This window comes from Falco punctatus (genome assembly GCF_963210335.1).
Source record: "Falco punctatus genome assembly, chromosome: 8".
NCBI lineage: Eukaryota > Metazoa > Chordata > Aves > Falconiformes > Falconidae > Falco > Falco punctatus.
The window spans coordinates 57,404,118-57,426,620 of NC_137588.1; the positions used below are offsets into that span (position 1 = coordinate 57,404,118).

The window sequence follows — 22,503 nt, forward strand, 5'->3', positions numbered from 1 at the left end:
CTGGTGACCGAGTTTGCCTCACTTGGATCAGCGCACCCCTCTCTCCGCAGGGTAGCTGGGCGACCAAGACAGACACAGCCATGCCGAGAACAGAGAGGGAGCAGAGGCAGCCATGTAGCAGTCACATATGGATGCCGCTGCTGCAGAGAGAAGGTCCCATATAAAAGCTGTGTGGCAATAAAAGCCAAAAGCATCACCCGCTCCCTCTCCCACTGCAGTGGAAAAGCTTCCAAGGAGAAGGAAAAAAAAGCCGGAGGACCAGACATCATTAATCTCTTGTCATCAGCAGAGGGGTGCTCTCCGCCCGCATCCCGCTGGGGCTGATGAGACAGCACAACCAGCAGTGCCCGTAGCATGAGCGAGAAGTCACCACATTGCTGCTCAACCCAGGGCATCACACTGACGTGATCCCTTTAATGGCCATCAGCCTCTTGTGCAGCTGCATCTGGGGACTTGGAAGCTGACAAAACCCTTCCTGAGAAGCATCTGGTATGTCTCACTGTAAATATTTAACAACGAAGAGACAGGAACTGAGAGCCAAGCGCCTGCCGTGAGACCCTCCAGCTCTTGAGCATTTGCACTGTCTAGGAGGGAGCTGTGCAGCTCCCACTGCCCATGCCAGTGGAGGGGGCGAGGGGTCACACAAGGCAAAGGCGCAAATTCTGCACAAAACGTGCCTGTGGAAAAACTGTCATCTCAAAGGGGAGCCAGAGACTGGGTTTCTAGAAAGGAGACCGTGATGTAATTTAAGTAACATCATTCCTAGTTGATCCCTACTGTGATTCCTGTACCCGACGCTGGGTACTTCTACAGGACCAGCGTGTCCCCTCGCAGTGGCCACCTGCAAAGCAACAGCTAGACCTTGCCCTCAAAGCCTGCACCAGGTCAGCTGCAAACCTGCCTCCCTGCATGCATGTAACAAAAGGAGACTGAGCAGCAGCTCAGCTTGTGAGGCCAAGGAAGACAAAGCCACCACCAGGCAGAAATCCAGCCCCATCTCTTGGGGCAGGGGAAAGCAACAGCGATTTGGTGGTAGGACCAGATGCAGCAAACATTCCCAGGAATTTCAGGAGGCCAGACCTAGATCACCCACGAACCAGGGTGTCTCTGGAAACAAGCTGAAGAAATCCTACAGTCCTGTAACCACCTGGATTAAACTAATCATAGGTATGGGGGCTTCCTCCTGGTGGCAAATCCAGTGCATTTAACCCACGACAACAACAAGGCAGCCAAATATCCTTGCAATCTTTGAGAGCAGGCAGAAAGGCTCCTTTTTTGCTACTTAAGGATTACCGTACCTCAGCCAAGCAGATTTCAAGGCAGACTCTCCAAGCACAAGATACAACATCCTCACCTATGTCCCCCCACCTTAAGCTAGACTCAGGGAAATTCAAGATTTTTCCTAAAGAGCTTGATATAACAAATGCTGCCAACTTCCTTCCTGAGTGCACAATCACGTGGATCCTGCTACATAAACCACTCCCTCCAGTCCAGTTAATTCCAGTGCTACAGGTGGCTGCCTCCTCTGCCTCGATACACAGCATAGGAGTAAAACCACCCTTATCAGTGAGCCTTCAGAAATACTCAGCTACAAAAAGAGTACAACACAGCACTTTCTCTCCTAATTTAAAGATCCATCTCCCCTCCTTTTCTTTATAAAGGATTAAAAGCTGCTTCCTTGCAGTGGGAGCATTACCCACATCTCTCTACGAAAAACTTCATACTGTTTAACTCAAGAAAGATAATCTCAGCCACTGCTGACAGTTCTCCAAAATGATCAGCTCAGGGCGTAGCAGAAGATTAATAAAAAAGCCATCAGGAATAGCAAGACCAAGACAGAGCATCACTTGCTGCTCTGCTGAATACTAGCACATCCACAACTGCACCCTGCTGTCAACTCTGGTCTCTGCATTTCAACAAGGGCACAGCAGTGTTACAGTTGCACAGAGAAAAGCAATTAAATCACCCAGAGGCAGCCCCTTAAGAGGTGAGACTAAAAAGGCAGGGATCCCCCCACCACTGCGAGGAGGAGGGCTGGCTGCAGAGTACGATGCCAGGAGGGCACAGGAACAGCACACAAAGCTAGCAGGAGGCCAATTTAAAGCAAGCAAAAGTACTTCCTTAAATAGCAGGCAGCAAACTTCACCACTCCATGTGGCAGCAAGTCCTGGGAGATGGACAGCATCAGCAGCCTCACAGAGGGTAGGGGTTCACAGCCAATGCATCCACGGGGGTCTGGGTGGAGATGTGCCCTCACAGCCCTCCTTTAACAGCAGAAGTAGGGAAGATGAGAGTCCGTCCCTCTGCTCTGCCACCACACTGCCAAGCACAGCCCCGCATCGCTCAAGTGCACTGAAGTCCCCCAGCTTTCCACCTGAACTCCGGATCACAAGCTTTGAAGTGGCTTCTTCTGAAAAGCACCCTACAGCTGCCAAATCCTAGTTGCTGGATGTGGGAGAGGACAGAGGAACTGCTGTGCTAGACAAGAAGGAAAGTCAGTCGCCTCTCTCCGAGAACAGCTTTATTTCCAAATGCTGTTAGGTAACCAGGACGCAAACACTGCTGCCCTTCCACCTCCATAGTGCTTGCATGTGACACCGGGTTGAGGGCAGAACGCCTCCAGCATCCATACACTAACAAGCAGGAACACGCTTTGGGGCACGCTACAGCTACTGTGCCTACAAAATGGCCAATTTTTGGCTCAGGCTCCCCACCTATGCAAGTCCCAACCCTGTTACCGAAAACTCAGCATCCTCCGCCACTGTGCCAACTACTTCCTGGGGTGGAAGAACAATGCACCTCTCACCGAGGGGGGAAAACAGCCACATAGACCCACTGGGCATTACAAGCTTAACCTTAAAGTATAGGCACTGACATAGATACAGTAGTCCTGGTGCTTTGCAGTAACAGACTTGAGCAAATTAACTCATTAAACAACCTCAGCAACAAAAGGGAGGTGAAGGAGTCAAATCCAACAGGCTCAGGAGTGTACAGCTACTCTGATGCTAGCAGCAAGCCTGCCACCCACCACCAGTGGTGCTACCCTGCCTTCACACTTCACTGTGTTTTATCAGGGCTTCCAGATAAACTTAGTGCATGGGAAACAAAAACAAGGTACCAGCTTTAAGGCTACTCTGGAGAAGGTATGAGAAAGGACTGTGCAGTGCCCTGAGCAGCTGCTATTAAGAGGAATCCCATTTAAGCTTTCACTTATCTTCCTATAATTACAGAAATGTAAAAAAACCCCAAGCTCTGTAGGTAATGTTTTCTGCAAGGCTATTGACACGTAACAAGCACTTACAGAAATGCTATCATCTGCTGCAGACACACTCATGCCCCACCCTGGAGGCAGCTGCAAAGGTCCCCAACCACCCAGAGAACACAGGATGGAGTTGTGCCAACCAAAGGACATCTCTGAGTCTGCAGCTCAGACAGACAAAGCCCAACACCTGATGAAGGCAGATCTTCAGCAGGGTGGAGAAAAGCCTCTTACTAACTCAACACATGGAAATACATCTTTGCTCCTTCAAAATGAGTCTTACTGTTTCGTTCTCACACACGTTCTGAAAGCAAGAAAAATCATGGAAGACAAATGGAAATGGATTGGGTTACTACTTGGGTTACTTTTCCAACACCATAGAGGCATCTTCTGCAAGTGGATCTAGTTCAGTGGATCTAGTTCTACACCACAGCTTCGTTTGCTGGCTAGAGCTCTGGAAACACATACATACACATGACTTCCAGCCCTCTGTTCAGTTCGTGAAGTCAAATTACACTGTCTCCAAAGTGACATCACACCGCTTAAAACCAGTGAGTTATTTTTACTGAAATCAGCTCTAAGACAATGGAGTAGATTTCCATACTTCCAAATCCTGATGATGCAACGTCTCCACGATCAGCAGCGATTTATCCTCACACTATCACGTCAACTCAAAGATGCAGGTAGGAGGTGGACACAGTGACGTGCCTAAGACTGCACAAGGCCAAGCCCAGCACTGAACCCCATTCCCAGTGCCTCTGCTATGGGCGATCTCCACAAGGCACTACAGCTCTGAGACATCAGGACCTTACTGACTGGTCTTGGTATCACTGGGGAAAGCATAAACCTTTCCTTCACTCTTGGCACTTCAACATCAACCTGGACAAAGGGCTCCCGGCAGTTTGGGAAAGGCAAGAATTGATATAATCAGTGAATCCTCTTAAAAACTACATCCTCTTCCTGATTTGGGACCTGCATCCAGAGTAACATCCCCTCCCTCCCTTCCTCGTGCCCCAGTCCACTTCTACATGGTCCCTCCTAGCAAGCCTGCATGTATTACTGGGGCCAGGAAGTTTTCATCGGTCTTCCATTCTGTGTTGCTGTCAGTGCATTTCAGCTGTCATTAACATCGACACTCAGCAGCAACACACAGACTAAACAAGCCAAGAGGCAAGTCTGCATCTTTTCAAAGTATTACAAATTCAACTGTACACTTTCAGGCTCACGGACATCAAGCTGTATACAACTAACCTACAGACCAACAGCTGCAATTCCAAGTTACATTTGCATCGTCACACACTGATGCTTTCAGTTACCTGTGAAGATCAAGATGTGCAAGTTCCCAAATTCTTTGACTCTGGACACTCAAATTTGCCATGCTACAACGTACAGGAAGAAGGTAACCTTCTAGCAGTTGCAGTCACCACTACATGAAAGCATAAAATGTGCCACTGCCATACAAGAATGGCCAAATATTTAGAGGGGCTTTTCTGGTTTGGGTTCTTTTTGAGGAATTTTTTTTTGTTTACGTTTTTGCATGGTTTGCATTTTTTGCTTTTTAAATTACTGTGTGTTGCAAATTCTTGTACCAGTCTTCTAATCTGGTTAGCGCTGACTCTGCAGAAAGAGAAATGCAGGGAAGGCATAGGAGAGGGAGGTTTGAAGAACTCCATTTTTCATTAATACATACCAGACTGGCCGTCAGTTGGAAATATATCTGTAAAAGAGAAAAAAAAAAAAAAAGACAAATCAGTATTGATTGCAGCTGGAGCACGAATCATATTTAAAAGGTCCCTCCTCTTTTACTCGTTTGCTTTAGCTAAACAGAGGAAGTATTTTCTTAGTGTCCCAAGTTAAACATCAATCCAGCTTGGAACCCACCTCAATTCAACCACTTACTGCAAGAAAGATTTTGAAGGAGTCTATGTTTACCTGAATGTATTGCTCTCAATGAACAACTTTCTACATTGGCTTATAACAGCAGTGAGCAATAGAGCTTGTTGACACGTACAAAGATCCACACAGTGAGCTAGCTGGTGGCATCCCCACGCTCCCCCTGGCCAGCATTATCAAATGGAAACCTGCAGAAAACATCTAACACTGTGACCGGCCAGGAAGCACAGGTGGCAGCCAAAGCAAAAGCAAAGTGAGCATTTTCCTGATGGCTCTTGGGTTTCACAGCTACAAGGGACATCAACAGCCATGCCCAGCTCCAACACAACACCTATACCAGAGAACAGGCAGAAGCAGGCACCCATCACCCAAATTGACACCCAGTTCCTTGGCACATCACACACCACCCCCGGGCAGATGCCTTCCCCTTCCCATCTCAGGTGGCTCTGCCATCAAGCACAGCCCGTTGTGCACAGCTGCCCGAGTCTAGAGGGGTTCAGATCCCAAAACAGATTACTCAGCCTTCCCAACCCCCCAAGCTCTTTCCAGTCAGAGGTACAGGTCCTTCTCCTGAAGGACCCTATTTGTTGCTGGGAAGATATTTACTCAAGCAGCTGGAAGGATCAGATGAAAGTTTTATTCTTTTGAGGAACATGCAGGACAGATGTCAAGAAACCCCATTGATAAAAGCTATCCCAGAACCCATGAAAACAGCGTGTTTGAGAGAGCAATACACTTTCTCCTCCAAGGAACTTGGAAGAAGAAGGCTGCCAGCAAGGCAAGGTCCTCCTAGGACAGGGGCAGGCCCCTAGCTCCTGCTTATCAGCTACCCCAAACACACAGTCAGCTGGGAAGTCACAAGAGTTGCAGCAAGGACTACTCCCTGGACAGGGCAATGGCCTCTGGCCTGGGCTCAACCAATGCAGAAACAGCAAAAGCACGCCTCTACCAAAGGAACTCCTATTTCTCTACCTTTGATGGTGCACCACGTTCAAAGCATCCTCAGGCAGGAATGCTTTCCTCCCATGTAAGAGCAGCAGAAGCAAAAGGACCAAAAAAAATCCCCACCAATCCCAAAAGACCTCCCTCTGCTGTTACACAGGGTTATGGTCTGTGGCCATGCTGAAGGCACAAGCTCAGGGAAAACCCAACACATACACAAAAGCCTCCAAGCACCAGTCTGGATCTGGCAGATCCAGAACATGCAGACTGCATGTTCTATTGCAATCCTCCACCATATCACCCAAGTGCATCTAAACATCTCTTATTTCTGTGATCGTTGCTGACAAGGTCAGGCTCCTACAACAGCAAGCAGAGACACTCTGTACTTGATCTAACAGGTCCCAAACGAGAGGGATTTTCTGCATTTCCCTACTAGAGCAACTCCTAGACAGCTTCTCCACAGCTGAACAAGGTGGAAGCACTGGTTTCGACCAGCTAGCTCTACTGGCTATTACCAAAGACCAAAATAAAATAACAATGCTACTACAATGGCTGAGAAAAGGAACTCCTTTGTGCCAGCCAAGAACTACCAGCCTTGACAACCCTTGCTATACTCCACCAGGTGCAGTTCTCCAGTTTGCATTCGCGCTAGGCTGTCCAGCCAGCTCCTCATCAAACACACACCACAGCCTGGCCAGCCATCTGCACGACCAGCCATCCATCCACAAGAGGTCCGGGCTACCCACTTCTAGAAACCACAACTGCCACCAGACCGTGTAGTAACTGCAGGTGACCCCCCAGGGATGTCTCCCAGCAGTCATGCCACTGCTGCAACCCCAAGCTTGCACTGCCCTCAAGGCCTCTGCTCAGCTCACCGCTATATTCCCCACTGCCTCGTCCAGCCCTAGAGATGCGCAAAAAGGTTCTCCTGGCTTCTTTGAGCTCAGCCACAACCCGACAGCAGATCTGCCACCACATTTACTAGAAAAGCAGTGGAAACTCCTCAGTGGCTTAGGTCAGTAGAAAGCAAGGACCACACATGATGGCCAGGGGCAGATATTGCTCACATTCACCTCGAGGTCAGCCAATACAACTCCTGTTGAGGAAGAACACGTGCCTCCAATCCTCAGTCCTCTCATCTGGAAGAGACTGAGCTTGTCCAACTCATCACACCTATAAATAATACAGATTTGACTCCAGGCTCTTCACAGCAGAGACCCAGAGCACTGGGTTTGCAGGCAGCACAGAGCAGTCAGTCTGCAGGACTTGCTCTTCTGAAAAGCACAGTTGCTGGGAGGACATGTATCAGGCAGGGCTGGTCAGGGACCGCCAGGCACAACAACCCTTTGGGACACCTTCTTCCCTTGCAAGCACAAGTGACTAGATTAGAAATTAGCCTGCCAATTAAGGGCAGCACCTGTGGTGCCCAAGAGAGGTCTAAATCAGGCAGCACTTTCTTTTTCCCAGAAAGCCATGTCAGGGAAGGAGGCAGAAATGCATGTGGCCGGCAGGGCAAAGAGAAACCCCTAGGGCTGCTCTCCAAGGAGCCCGTTCAGTACACTGCAGGATGTCTGTCCAGGTCGGCTCCCTTCCCAGCACTCCCAAGGCAAAAAAAAAAAATATCAAACACCAAGGACCCAGGGACAGAGACCAGGCTGTGATTTTGATCAAGCAAAGTCCCAACACAGAAAGCCAAAGCCAGCAAACCAGCCTCACCGATTCCTCCCACCACACACACTGCTTTCCCACCTGCTTCCCCCCAAGGGACCCTGATGCCAGGTATCCTGACAGAGGCCAGATGCTGCAGAGGATGATGCTTCACAGCTGCTCTTCACCACCTGACCATCCACCTGCCGGCAGCAGGCACTCCCTATGTGGGAGCCAGGCTGCTCTGCCCTTGCCTGCATGCCACCACCCAGCCAAGTCCAGCCTGCTGAGCTGGACCAATACGGAATAGCCCCCAGGCAGCCAAATGTGAAGGAGCAAGAAGTAACAATACCGCCATGCAAGCAAGGAAGACCCATGAAATTTGGGCCCTGTGGTCTCACGTTTCCTTCCCCTTCTTGCATGCAGACACTTTGTTTCTCAGCATGGGCCCAAAACCAGAAAGACTTGGCATCTAAACAGAGGGATTCTGATGCCCACAGGAACCAGTGATCTCTTCGTTGTAGCACCAGTCTCTGCCGAGCCAGGCGCCTGGCTCGGCAGAGACTGGTGCTACAACGAAGAGATCACTGGTTCCTGTGGGCATCAGAACCCCTCTGTTTAGATGAAGATCCCAAGCCCTTTAACATCCTCCTCAGCTCTGTAGGTTATCCCTACAGCCTGCAACATCTCAGCAGAAAACACATTTCATGAATCTCCCTGTTATCAGTAAAGTGGGGTGGAGGAAGGAGCGAGCAGGAGGAGGTCAAGGGTGCATGCTGCAGCTGGCAGGATGTCGGGACGGGCGCAGAGCATCCCTTTCAGGACTGTCACGTGAGGGTGCAGACACGGTACAGAGGTGCTTGCTCTGAAAACCAATACCCGGACTTGCTGCACAAAAAGCCCAGGAGACACGAGTAAATTGAGGGCAGTCGTCCTCATTTTAGGTTGTGCTGGGGGGTGGATACAGATTCCCAATTTTTGCCTGATGGTATTTTTATATGCAGGAGAAGGCTGTATGCTAAAATGGGGCATTTAAAGAGAAAAGCTGATGCATCCACACACATAACCCCTCCCCAGGGGCTACCTGGCCACCATTGCTATTCAGGTATCTGGGACAGGTCCAGAAAGGCTACCCCATTTGTGAGCCCTCATCTCCCCTCTGCTGCTCGCCCCACTCACTGCAGAAGCACACTGCCAACCCGGCTCCTCCACCAGCCACACTCCAGTGCCAAATCCAGACACCCTCACTGGAAGCCTGCCTTCTCCCTGCTCAGGGGCTACAGCTGGGAAGGGACCTCCACCACCACCTACTGCCTGTCCCCAGTCCCCCTGCCAGCAGCTGCACCCCTTTTCCGCCACAGACGCTGCTTCTTCCCAGCAGGGCCCAAGAGGCAGTGGCTGAAGAGCAGCTCATTAGCCCTGACACAAGAGAAATGCTGACTCGTTATTACAGCAACCCGCAGCCGTAACTGCCAAGAGGGGCAGCAAGGCTGCAGGCAGCGTGCCAGCAAGAACTAGCTCCCTGCACCCCACCGGCCCCCACACCTGCAATTAACCTTCTGCTCTCCACACCGGGGGGGGGGGGGGAAGCAACCTCAGTGTGCTTTACGCCACCAGCCAGTAGCCAAAGCACGCTGACTGGTACCGGTGTGCTGCTCCTCTGCAGGCACAGGTACGAGCGCACATGATAGCACGCTCTACAGCAGCTCCCAGCGGGACACGGGGCTCACCCACACTGCCACTGCTACAGAAAGACACCAGCTGATTTGTTCCGGCTTTTGACCCATGCAGTTGTAATTAAATCATCCTCCACATTTTGCAGACAAAAAGACTCGGACGTCAGCAAAAAAATGACCTCTCCAAGGTCATGCGGGGACTCAGCAGCAGAGACGTGACCAGAACTTGGTTGCAATGGCTCGAAAGCTGCAGGGCTGCACTGGCTGCCCAGGAGAGAGACAGGGAAGGGAAATGCTGGTGGACGGCAGGATTGCTGGGGTTCTCTCCTCCTAACCTGACCTGCCACCCAGCAGGGACGATTCAGTTCTGCTCCCCTGGCTATGAGGGCAATCCTCCCAGTGCAAAAGCACAGGCAGGAAAAAAGTCCAAATTACATAGTCCAGCATCTGCTGCAAAGAGACCAGTGCTGCTTGAATCTCCTCTCCATCCCCGGGCAACTTTGCACCTCAAATCTCTATCACCTGGCTCCCCCTCAGAGGCCAAGGCAGTGCCTGCACAGGTTCCCGAGACAGTTACAGGCCTCTTCAAAGCAACATTCAGCAGAGAAGGGGGTGAGGTCTGTTAGGAAAAAGTAGCAAAGCCAGAAACCCCAAACCCAAAGATTAGCATGGCCAATTAAGTCCCTCCTGAGATCTTGCTTGCTTCCTGCTCCCCTCCTTCGTTACCTGTCAAGCAGGCTCAGGGAGGGTCCAGCTCTCAGTCACGCAGATCTTCCCAACCCTCCCCAGCTTCCAGGTCCAGCCAAATGCCTCCCATGCCTCTTACCAATGCTCAGCTACTGTAACAAGAAGGATCTTTACCCCCTTCAAAGAGAAGCTGAAGTTTGAGCAGATGGATCAACCCCAAGCTGATGGTTAGGTCCCAAGACACCAGTAAGGTCCGTGCAAGAAAAAGAACTACAGAAGCTTTCATGAGCTTCCAGATCAGTTTCTCTGCAAGGGTATCCAGACCACCAGACCCGCATACGTGGTTTTCCACTCTCCATCCAGAGGAGAGACATGGTTCCTTCCCTGACACCACCATCACCTACATTGGCTGAAAAGCTGCAGCCAGTGTGAGCTCTAACATCAATTTCCCACAAACCACATGGAAACAAATGCTTGAAATAGGTTTTCAGTGTATATACAGCTGTGGTTTTGGTGAAGCTCAGCTGGGGTGCCCCTGCTAACTTCACATACTTGAAAAGGGATGAAGACTTCCAGCATCACCAAGGTGCAAGAGGAACACCCCTGGAAAAAAAAAATAATATCACCCACTCCAAAATATGAGCATTATCTGTCCAAGATAGCTCCCTAGCTTTAACTTCATACCACACACTAAACCGAACCAGTACCTTAATGCTGACATTCAGTCTCTTCTGGACAGAAGGGGAAAAGAGCCGACCGAGCAGCAGTCACACGGTCACCGGTGGGATCAGCACTGCGCCCAGCAAAAGCGCCTTTCAGACATCCACTTGAAAGAGAGTCCAGGTCTCTTCTCCAAGCACCAGAGATGCCAGTGGGGTTCTGGGGAACGCATCTGGTCAGCCTGACCAGAAAAAACAAGAGCTCTCCAAACAGACAGTCCTGTGAATCCAACACTCACATATGCGTAGGCACACAAGGAATAACTATAAGGTCACGGCTGTTTTTTCTCCCATCCACTTATCAGTGCTTGCACTGGAGAGAACAAACACTGGGTGTTCTCTCCCATTAACCCCTTCCCCACCATCTCCAAAATGGAGAAGCAGCAAAGCACTGCCACTCCAAGTACGAGTCCTAACACTCCTATTCATGCACCCAACAAAAAGCTACAGATAAAGTACAGGGCACCTTAAAGATGCTTGATTACTTTTCCCACGAAGCAGCTGGTGACCCAGCTCTCTGCCTCCCATCCTTTAATCACCAGTAAACCCGAAGCAACACTGCTGGAAGTCTCCAGCTTTCCAGGAGACCAACCCCACATGAATCTGGGCCCGACGATCACACCCTCCCCAAATTGTTCTTTAAGCCACTGGATACTGAACAGGCACTAGAATTGCAGGCATGATCAAGCAAATTCAACGTATCTCAGAGACTCATGTTGAAATACAGGAACCATTTTGGTGCAGCCCAGAAGCCAACTGGATCCCACGCTGTGGCAACGAATACAGGATGGCGTTTCCCTCTGACCAGGCTATTGCACACCACGCTGCAACACGCTCTCCTGCGTGCAGTTAAGGGCAGGCAGTGTCAGACACCACAGCAAAGCTCTGCCTAAGGACAGTTCAATAAGCAGTGGGCAGGACAGATCCTTCTCCCTACAGAGGGGGATCCATTACATAGCCAGAAATCATCTCTCCATGAAAGAGGATCCCCCCACCTCCTCAAAAACACCAGTATCATGGGTATGCCCCATAAGATGGCGGGGGGTGCCATAAATCCTTGTGGAAACCCCAGGAACTAAACATTGCAAGGCTCTCTCCACCTTAGGGCTGCGGGCAGAGCGCCAAGCAGGGGATCTGTAGGATACACAAGGCAGCACAGTGAAGACAACATAATTAAATCTCTTAACTGAATTAGAAATCATCAGGCTCACAGTCTGAGATGTTCTCCCCCTCCCATCCGAGCTATCTGGTTGGTTTTAATCAAACACACAGCTTTTCCAATCACCCTCCAACTCCAACCTTGCTTGGTTCCACTTCTCTGATGGCAGTTTGATCAACTCAGATGTCGGTTCCAACTGAAGTTAAAGAGGGTTGTCTGTCTTGTCTGCTATGTCTCTTCCAAATCATCTTCACAGTTGTACTTACAGGTTTAATTTTACATTTTAAAAACATGGGTCACTTAGAGCAAATTCCTCCCTGCACAGCATGCAAGTGTCACATCTGTCACCCTCTGATTAAAAAAAAAAGGGGGGGGGGGGGGAGCTAGAAGAGCTCACCTGAGGTTGATTGGTAAGTCAAAAGAAATCACTCCCCCTTTTGTTCAGCTCAGGGCAAGACCCTCTGCAGCAGCAGAGGGTTCCTGAGCACTCAGAAGATGCGTTAGGTCATATTAGGTATTCCCCCAAGCTCTCAAGGTTTAGCTGGGAGTTGGGAAGTGAAATTTAATATGATTACAGCCAGTAAAGTCTCATGCTTTGTCATCTGAGCACATGATGCAGACACCTTTGTGATTCGCTTTTCTGTCCTGTTAGGTGGGCTCTCATGCATAAATATCCCATCGCTTGCGCTTCAGTCAGGGTAAAACCTCCCATCGACGTTTTTGGGATGCCTACCTCCACATTTCAACATCTGCTCCTACAGTCACATATTCTCGGCATCATGTACACTGATGTCACTCTTCACACTTAATTCTTGGCTCTCTTTTCACCTTTACTTGCCCCTTATACAACCTTGTGACTAACTCGCCAAGGTGAGCCCGTGTGGAGGTACACAGGTAGCGTGAAGTGCTTCAGTCACTCCCTTAAATATCTTTTTGTGCTAGATGAAGCCAAGAGCATTGTTACTTGTTACTATGTTCTTTATTTTCAGTAGGCTTGTTCTGTGAGGCTGTGAGAGCTGACACAGACATTGCTCCTGAGCTATGTGGACTCTGTGACTGTTTGGAAGGGCTACAGTTAAGGTATAAAGTCGTCGTAGTGAGAATCCCAGGTGTCTTGCAGAAATAAACTCACTGCTGCTTTTGCAACATTTAATACATAAAAATGGGAGATCTGACCTTGGGGAATCTAAATAAATTAATTTCCTGTAGTCTGAAGTGAAGTGAATGTTGGCTTATCAAACATTTGAGTGTTGATTATTAGCCACAAGTTCTTACTACTTCATTCCATCACTAGCTTCACCATTTGTAAGGGCACAAACCAGATAGTTTGGTAACTAACATTTGGTAAATTAATAATCACTCATTTACACCACGGACCAGAAGCTTCCAAAAGCACAGTTATAAAGAAGGGGGAAGGAAAAAAAAAATAAAATAGTGATTTAGTGTGAAGGCTGAATATATATTACAAACAACCTCTTAGAAACAGTGCTAAGTATTCAGCAACGCACCCACCTTCTGGCAGCACCTCCGAGAGTTACCAGGCAGGTAAGACACTAATCTCCCCACACACCTTTTCTCTTACTTTCCCATCAACAAAACACTACCCTTTCCTCATTTTTGTGGCTTTTCCAATTTCATACTTGTTTCCCCACATATTTAGTCAGGAAAAACTCACCTCCTCCGTGTTTCAGACTTCTTAAAACCTAATGTATCTAGCCCTGAAAACCCTCCGTTCCCATGATGTGTGCATCCAATAGGCGAGTCAGAAAAGTCAAATGACTCGGAGGAAAGGAGAAGGAGATAAGCAGCCCCCCCGCCCCGCGCCCTCCGCCCAGCTGGCAGATCCCTTCCAGCGCGCAGCCATGCCCTGCAGACTGCAGAGTCACCCTGCAGGAGCACGGCACACGCCACCGCTCAGCTGGAAAAACGTGCTCAGCAGTGTGCTGGGAAGGGACTGCTTCCTCCTGCCACCCCCCAGCCACTGGGGCTGCACCCCCACAGCACCTGGGCAGGGGTGCGTGGAGCAGCACCGGGCTCCCAAGTGTCACCCCCCGGGCAGGAAGGGCACAGCACATTTCTGTGTCCCGTCCCCCCCCCCCAGCCTCCCAGTCGTGGTGTAACTCTGGCTCATGCATCAAGGACACATGAGGTTCACAAGCCCCATCCAAGCCCCTGTTTCTCCCCATTGCCCCCCCACCCCCACCCCCGACTACTGCTCTCATCGCCAACAAGTAACACCGCGGAGCATCAGGGATGCTCGCCCGCCTCCACCTTCCTCGCAGGGCAGAGATACCCTCCTGGGTGCCATCAGAGCCTAGGGCCACTTTGGGGAGCTGGCGAAGCACCTGTGGGCAAGTGGCCAGGTGAGGGCCAGCTCTGCCTGCTAAAGCAGCAGGTTGCAGACCTGTTTCCAGCCACTTCAAGGGGTGCCCGGCAGGAAGCGAACGTGCTTCCCGGGAGTGCAGGTCAGGGCAAGCTGCGCCCGCCAGCACGTTGTGCGTGCCACACATGCTCCGGAGGAAACCGGAGTGCCATTTTCTAGATCAAACAAACAAAGGACACGTGTGTCACCTCTGAGTGTCACCAGAACCAGCACTGACAGACCTCAGTCACACCAACAGCCACCTTCACTGGCCATTTCTAAAGCAAGAAGAGGCTTCCACCTGACCTGTCGTGCATCCAACCCAGCCAGGGCCACCACGGTCTCCTCCCACACACTGTAAACCCCAACCTATCCACAGCAAAGATCTCTACCAAATCTTCCAACTTGTGACCATGTAAAGGAACTGAATGACTCCAAAAAAAAAAAAAAAATCACAACCACCGCAGAGTGCTGAAGCAAACTGCCTGCTGCATGTTCCCGTACCATACTGCAACACACGGGAGTGTCGAGGCAAGCTGCTACTCCTAAGTCAGCGTTCCTCGAGAAGGACACTGAAGGTAAACCACTGATAATGCAGGTATTAGATCAAGCCAATTCACAGCCCTCCCTCCCTCTCCTTGCATGCCACAGCAGAATATCCCCCAGCACATGTAGCTTTAACACTGCAGGAAGAGCTCCTGATCCTGGCAAAATCCATAGCAAGTATCACACCAAAGATGGGACGGGTGACTGCTAAGGATGACTCCAGCAGTTCAACCACCACCAGCAGCCCGGTGCAACACCGAAACCAGCAGAGCCACAACACATCACATGCCCAGCTGCTCCAAAGAGGCAATCCACCGGGCCTGCCCACAGAAGCCCCCCAAAATGCAGCACAAATGCATACTCTGACGCAGAAAGTTCAGTTAGAAGCGTCTTCTGGGAACCTGTGATTACAGGGTGAGCCTCTGCTTAGAAACATGTTGACACTTGACCACCATTTCCACAACCCCTTCCCCCTCTCCAAAGGTGTATCTTGCGCAGTATTAGAATTGCCATCAGCAAACCTATTTGCACCAAATGCCTTGTGTCAGTTTTTACTCCACGGCTGTGGGACCTTCGTATGTGCACCCACTTCTCTCAGCCAAACAACCCAGACTGACCCTGACCCGGGACTCTCCCCGCACAGAAGTCTGGTAATTGATTTATTCAAGGCCAAATTCAGTTCCCATTTGTTCTGGTCTCCAATTATTGTTGCGTAAGTACACAAATAGCTGCCTTAAGTTCTCACAGCACTGCATTAATTTCTTCAAAGCCTTTCTTTTACCTCTTCTCTCTCTGACCTGCTCAAGTCATACAGCTGTATCATTTGCTGCTAGATGTTCGTATTAGCCAGTTACTTCAAGGTGAGGAGGAAACTCTACCAACTCCACTGAGATCACTAACAAGGACCTGGACCTGCAGAGTAAGTTTTGAACTGAAGCCCGGTCTCAAGCAAAGAAACGGACACATGCGGAGCTGGCCACGCCAGAGACCATACATCCACATAGACTACCCAGAGCTTTACCCAACTCCAGCAGACAACTTCTTGCCCTGCAAAGCTCCACCTAGATGGCATTACCACAAGAGCACCCAGCAGTTATCACCAAGGTTGTACTGCCTCTTTCCCCGAGCTCCCTGTGCGCACAGCAAGCCAGGGATTTGACAGAGCCAGTGGCATGCAGACTTAAGCCCTTGGTTGGAAGTCAGCAAAGGTTCCAATGCCAAAATGACCAGAAGATAAATAAAGACCGTAATGTAAACGCGTATCGTGGTTGGGAATGAACAAAGCTCACCACTCCCAACTGGACTTACGGTAAGAATAGAGCAAAAAGCCTTCCCAGCTCTCCTACCAGTTATCTGCCAGAGCTACAGAGAGGCCACTGTACCCCCATTTACCCGGTTATGGAGATGAAAGCAGAGCTCCTCTGAGAGGTGCACCACCACCAAGGACACCCCAATCCTCTGGCGGTATTCAAGCGTATTTAAGTTTTCATTAAGATGATTTTAAAAAACCTTTGCTGTTTGTAGCCATAGTAACAGTAAGGATTAAAACATTCAACCTGGTCTAGATGGCACAGCTTTCTAAAATGCCCGTTCCTTATTCAGCCAAACAAGCACCACCACTGAGGTGGTGTCAGAGATTCATTACAAAGTAGTTTCGAGTATGCAAAGAGCAACCTCACTCTATCCAAGTTGGCATTTGGCATTCCCTTGAGGATAATTTCACACTATTTGAGCACAGTAAAAGGATCAGGTGTCATAATTTGGAACGGAGAGCGGAGCATTGCAGCCCCAGTGCCCCCATTCCCAGCCCTGCTTTTTGCACTTGTTGTCTTCACACCTGACCCAAGTCCTTCTGCTGCCCAGTCCAGCGATCTCAAATGCAACCCTGGTGGAAACCTCCACAGCACCACAGGCAATAAACATCTTAAAAGGTGATGAGGGCAAGGTGGCGGTTGGTGAGAATCTTCCAGTGACACCTTGGACCTGGCAACGTGGAACTGGTGGTCACAGCAGAAGCGCTGAAGCCCAGCAACCAGGGCCAGTGAGTCAGCTCTCAGGAGCTGCGCAGCATTCCCCAGCCTTCCCGAAACAAACAGTGCTTGAACGGGGCAAAGGTCCAGCACAAAGCTGAAGGGCAAAGGTATGGGGGGGAGGAAAAACACTAAGCTTCACGGTTTTTTGAGAGCGGCAAGCTCCAGTTACCCTTATTCTCCCCAACAAGATGGGAAGAGTTACTCAAACGTGAGTTGTGGGATTGGAACAAAACAGTATTTCAGAGAGGAAACTTGGGGCGGCGGGGGGATGACACTCCTGCTGCGATAGCAGCTCTGTTGTAACAACAGCAAGGAGAGCTCCACAATTACGTGCCACGACAGAGCACGAATTGCCCAACACTTTGGAAATAGGTGTGTACAGCACGGTATCCAAGCTGGATACCCAAGCAGGCAGATGCATGCACCTACCCCAAACGCAAAGAAATGCCAAAGGTAAAAATAAGCTTCCCATACATCTTATCTCCTGTACTGGAGGCTGGTTTCAAGGAAAGCCCTATGGCGAGTTAGTCAGCGAGGGGTGAGAAGCTAATGAAACTTCCCCTGCCTTCTCCTCAGTACTGGTAGCCAACCCAGGCTCTGCTCTGGCATAAAGCAACACGCGCGCTCTCTGAACAATAGTCAGCTAACCTGGTGCTTGCTGCTAGCAACTAAGGTGTGCCTTCTGGAAAGTACTGCTTATCCACCCATTGCATTTGTCAAACGGCAAGCAAGAAACTCTACTTAAGAAAATACAACACCTCCTGCATCTCCACTAGAAAATACACTGCTTTTCTCCTGGCTGAGCATTTACAATGAGAATGAAAACCAGCACAGAAGTTAGTGCAGGCGAAGTCGGCAGTTGCAGTACCAGTCATTAAAACCTGCGTGTTCTTACTTCCAAGATGTAAACGGCTTTAAACATTAAGAAGTGCCAAGTGCCTTGATGCAACATTTCTTGAAATAAATCCAGCAGGTTTTCAAAACGGGGTGCTGTTAACACCTGTCTGCACCAATGCTTGCATCAGCACCAGTCCTGGTGCAGGGCACAGCGGAGGAGTACAATGTGTTCCAGAAGGTCGAGCTGTCTTAACTGCAAGCCACTATATAAGAATCCTCTATAAAAGAATTTAAGAAAATACTTTCAATTTTGTTTATAGCCAAAAGCTCAAAGCTGTTTTTGCCAGAAAAATGCTTCCTTTGCTACTGCAGGCACACATACTACCATCGTGCCTTCGCCAGTCAGGCTGCTGCTGGCTGCATTTATTTACATGATAAGAGAACAGGCAATAAGGAGAGGACAGCCACACAGACCTGTTACTAGATCATTAGAGAGTAAAAATGAGGCATTGTTACCAGCTCTACCGTCATCCCTCACGAGCAGTAAGCAGTGCCAAGTACAAGACTTGCCACATAGGACAGGTCCATGTGTTTGCTCAGGACTCAAAAGGATCCCCTCTGCTCTCTTGCACCCTGACTCTGAAACGCACACAAATAGAAACGTAACACGCATCTTGTCAAGACACCAGGAAAAATTTCTGGTGTGCCACTCCAGCTGAGCCTCAGCCTCCACTTACAGCATCAGCAGTATCACTGTTGTCTAACTCGATCTAATGGTTGCTCCACTTACTGCCACGCCGTTGTGCTTTTTGGAGGAGGGGTTAAGCAGCAAGGAGACGCTTTGCTTCAATAGCCCTCCTTCCTGAAAAAGGAGAAACATTCACTCAAACACCCTCTAAGAGACCTCACTGCCAACCTCAAGCATAAAAATGCTGCAGCAGGTAGGCAAGACACCAACTTCTGAAGATAAATCCTAATCAGTAAAAAAAAAATACACCGTTCTTCAAGCCCTTACATCAGCACCCCCAGTGCATTCAACTTTACCAGTTGCAGTGAGTCAAACAGTTCAAAACTGGAGGTGGGTTTGTTAAGCTTTTCCCTATCCATATTCCAACACAGACAGCAGAAACTCACAAAGATCTTGAAGATGGCTCTGTTTCCTCTGGGCCAGAGCTCAATGCCTTTACTTTTAGAAGCACCAATTCCAACACAGACCATTACAGAATGGGTAAACACCTAAGGAGTAGGTCTTGTCCATTAAATCTGCTCCACAGGTCTATAATTAATATAATCATTATAAAAAATCAGGGTTTTCAAAGCCTGTAAAACAAGTCACAGAGGGATCCCTCTATCTTTACAGAGCTGTCCTCACTAGGCTCCTTGGTCTTCTCACTACCTATGGCAGGATGAGGGCTGGAAACATTTAATGTCTCCAGCATGCAAAGCACTACTCTGAGAACACGGCTGGATCATGAGCCATGTTTTTTCTAATCTCTGCTGAAAACCCAGAAACATCCAGTAGTGCCTTTCCAGAGTTTTAAATCCACTTCAAGCGTACAAAGGAGTCACCTCCCTTAGGTGATCCTCCTGGAGGTCACTGCAACATGACAACTCACCACACCAGTACAGTCTCACACAATTCACGCTCCATTGTTGGGGGTTTTTTTTGTAAGCATCTGCCAAAAGAAATCCTCCACCCAAAGCAGTAAAGACACAACTGGAGCCTGGAAACTCTACAAGAAGGTACTTGGGTGAAGGGCTGCCAGGCAAGGTCAGCTGCCAGCCTGCCTCTCCTGGGAGTTTGCCAGCCATGTTTATTTTACACGTTTTCTCTCTTCTGCTAATGAACAGGCAGCAAAAGAAACAATGCCCCAAGAGAGGAGAGCCAAGCGGCAGCATCTGGGGCACTGCAGGAACCAGTCGCTGCTGCTAAGCATCCCAAAACGCACCACTAACCAATTCCATTATTTAAACACCTTTGGGAATACCGAGACAGTTGTGCTGGGCCCATGAAAATTCTGAGTGTTGCGGCATTACTCCCTCACCCTACCACAGGGTGGACGCCCCCGATCTGTCCCTAAAAAAAAAAACATCTCAGGAGTTACAAGGGCCCCCTCCTTGTGTTGGGCAGACTGCCTCAGTTTCTGCTGGCTTTGAGGAATCACACAACTTTGCGATGGGCCTCGTAACGAATCTGGATGCGCCTTAGAGAGCCTGAACTGGGAATGTTCAATCTTGCCACTTCGCATCTTTTGGTTTATTTCTAGGGACTGTTACCCAAGAAGGCAGCATGATGCAGTGCAGCTTTCATACAAAGGAGCTACGCGACCAGTTTTATGTCATACCGCAAGACACAAGTGCGGACAGCAACGCTGGCCTGGATTTCGTTATGTTTCACTTATGCTGGCGCGTACAACGACAACCCACCGCACAATCTGAACGTGGACTTTTACCTGGTGCAATTAATTCCTCCTCTGTACTCCCCGTTAAGATGACAGCTTTCCAGGTGGAAACTGCAGAGCTGTCCATCTTCCAAAGATCAATACCTCTGATGAATCACCACGCTAAGCAGTAACAGTTCTTGCAAAACACTAGCAAGTACAATAATTAGGAATCTGATCATATCTGGCAGTGCAATTTTAGAGTTAACAGGCGAAGGCTGGAAAAATTAAGAGTCTTTCCCAAACAAGAGGTTTAGTGAAAACTTCCGTGTTTTCCTCTTCCTACCGATTCCCTCGAAGCAGGTTTGAGCGATGCCCTCCCGGTAAAAGCAGCACCTATCCCTGCTTCCCAGGAAATGCTGATGATCTGCGGGTCCAGCCTGTGCTGACGACGGCAGCGGGTTACAAGCGCGATGTGGACAGCATCACCCCGCGGGACGCTGCCCCTCCGCTTCCCCACGGGGCTCCCCTTGGGGGGGGGGAGGGGGGCTCGCGGCTGACACCCCCTATTGCCGGCTGCGGCGTGCAGGGGCCGGGCCGTGCTCGGCCGCAGCCCCCGGCCCCGCCGCCGCCATGAGTCGGCAGAGAAAGGCGGCGCGGCCTGCGCGCCGGGGGCGCCGCTGCCGCACACGTGGGCAGCGCCAGGCCGCGGGCCGGGGAGGGCCGCCGGGGGGCGGCGGCGAGGGGCGCCGGTGGCCGGGCCGCGCTCCCGGGGGAAGCTCACGCCGGCGGCGGCGCCCGGGGAAGCGACCACGTTGCCTGCGCTGCGGCGGAATGCTGGGAGCGGGGGGTGGGGGGGGTGCTCGCAGCGGGGCGGCCGCCGTGTGCCCGCCGCCCGGGGCCCGGCCACCCAGCTCCTCGGCCGCCCCCCGCCCCCACCGGGCCCTCAGCGGCCCCCGCGCCGCCCCCCACCCCGCCGCCTCATGGCCGCTGCCCGGGCGCGGGCCCCGCTCCCCTCCCCCGCACACGCGCTCCCCGCCTCATGGCCCCGGACGGCGCCGCCGCTTCCTACTTCCAGCGACCCCCCCGCCCGCCGCCCCCCTCACGCCGGCCGCGGCCCCGTTCCCCGGCAAGGCCGCAGGCGCGGCGCCGTCCCCACGCCGTGCCGCATGGCGCGGCCGGCCGGGGCGCGGTCGACGGCACAGCCAGCCCCCCCCCCCGGCCCCAGCCCTTGCTCCGAGCCCCGGCACCCACCTGGAGGCGACTGGCCGTTCACCGCCGGCGCGGCGGCCGGGGCGTTCTTCGTCCAGGGGTTCACCTTGGGCGGCGGGGCCTCGATGAACTCCCGGCGCCCCGCGCCGCCCGCCTCGCCGCCGTCCTCCGCCTCACCGCCCGCCCGCAGCAGGCTCTCCTTCTCCTGGTTGTTGCTCTCCTCCTTCTGCTGCTTGGCGCTGGGCGGCCGCGGCGCCGCGGGGCCGCCGTCGGGGCCCATGGGCGGCTCGCCCTTCTCCCGGCCGCCGTCCTGCGGCGGCTTCAGCACCAGGGCGCGCTCCTCGGCGGGCAGCAGCGGGGCGCCGGGCAGCAGCGCCTCCACCTGCGTCGCCATCTGCGCGCCCCCGCCCCGCCGGGGAACTCCCCTCGCACGCGGCGCCCCCGAGCCCCGCCGCCGCCGCGCTGCCCGCCCCCCCCCCACCGCCGCCGCAATATGGAGACGCGCGGGGACCACGCGACTGCCGCGGGGGCGCGCGCTGCGCCGGCCCGCCCGCCCGTGCGCGCCGCCGCCGAGGGGAGGGGAGGGGAGGGGCGGGGCGGGGCGCGCCCCCGCGGGCCGGCCGGCGGCGCGCACGTGCCTGATGCAACGCCCGGCCGCGCGGGGGGCGGGGGCGCTTAAAGGGGCCGCGCGGCCGGGACCCCGTCCGGCCCCGGCCCCGGCCCCCGCGCTGCGGGACGGCCCCCGCCCGGCTTCACCCCCCGGCTTCACCCCGGCGCTGCCGGCCGGAGGGGGCCCTGCTCCGGCTCGGAGTCCCGCTGCCGGCTCGGTGGGTCCGGGGCTCCCCGCTGCGGGACGCACCCCGGGCCGGCAGCGCGACGCTGCTGCAAGAACACGAGTGGCGAGGGCTGGCCCCGTGAACCGGGAAGCAACGGTTGGCACGGGGATGTTGCTGCAGGCTTCGGCCCACCGCCGAGGGACGGGGATGCTCTCTGGTACCCACACCCGGGGATAACGGCCACGGGCAGTTCCCTCCCCAGTGGGGGTGCAGGAGGGGGCCCGGTGCCCTGGGGGCACAGCCCTGTGCGAGGAGCCCCTCCTGTGTCCTGAGCCTGGCAAAACCCACAGACCTTCCTTTTGGGGAGGTTAAAA

At 52.1% G+C, this 22,503-nt stretch overlaps 1 protein-coding gene across 5 annotated transcripts in view; it reads right to left on the reverse strand.

The window, feature by feature from the left end:
- The window catches only part of LARP1 (La ribonucleoprotein 1, translational regulator), a 47,673-nt gene extending 25,703 nt beyond the window's left edge, over nucleotides 1–21,970 (reverse strand). The window contains exons 1-3 of one of the 5 annotated variants that reach the window (XM_080398147.1): nucleotides 21,396–21,969; nucleotides 10,657–10,707; nucleotides 4,950–4,976 (exon numbers count right to left, since the gene is read on the reverse strand). In XM_080398147.1, coding sequence (XP_080254273.1) covers nucleotides 4,950–4,976; nucleotides 10,657–10,707; nucleotides 21,396–21,747 — 430 coding nt within the window. In that variant the 5' untranslated portion in view covers nucleotides 21,748–21,969. Of the gene's footprint in view, nucleotides 1–4,949; nucleotides 4,977–10,656; nucleotides 10,708–21,395 lie in introns of all 5 variants that reach the window. The other 4 variants (XM_080398148.1, XM_080398149.1, XM_080398151.1 and 1 more) reach the window with 4 other exon arrangements.
- Nucleotides 21,971–22,503: the final 533 nt, after the last annotated feature.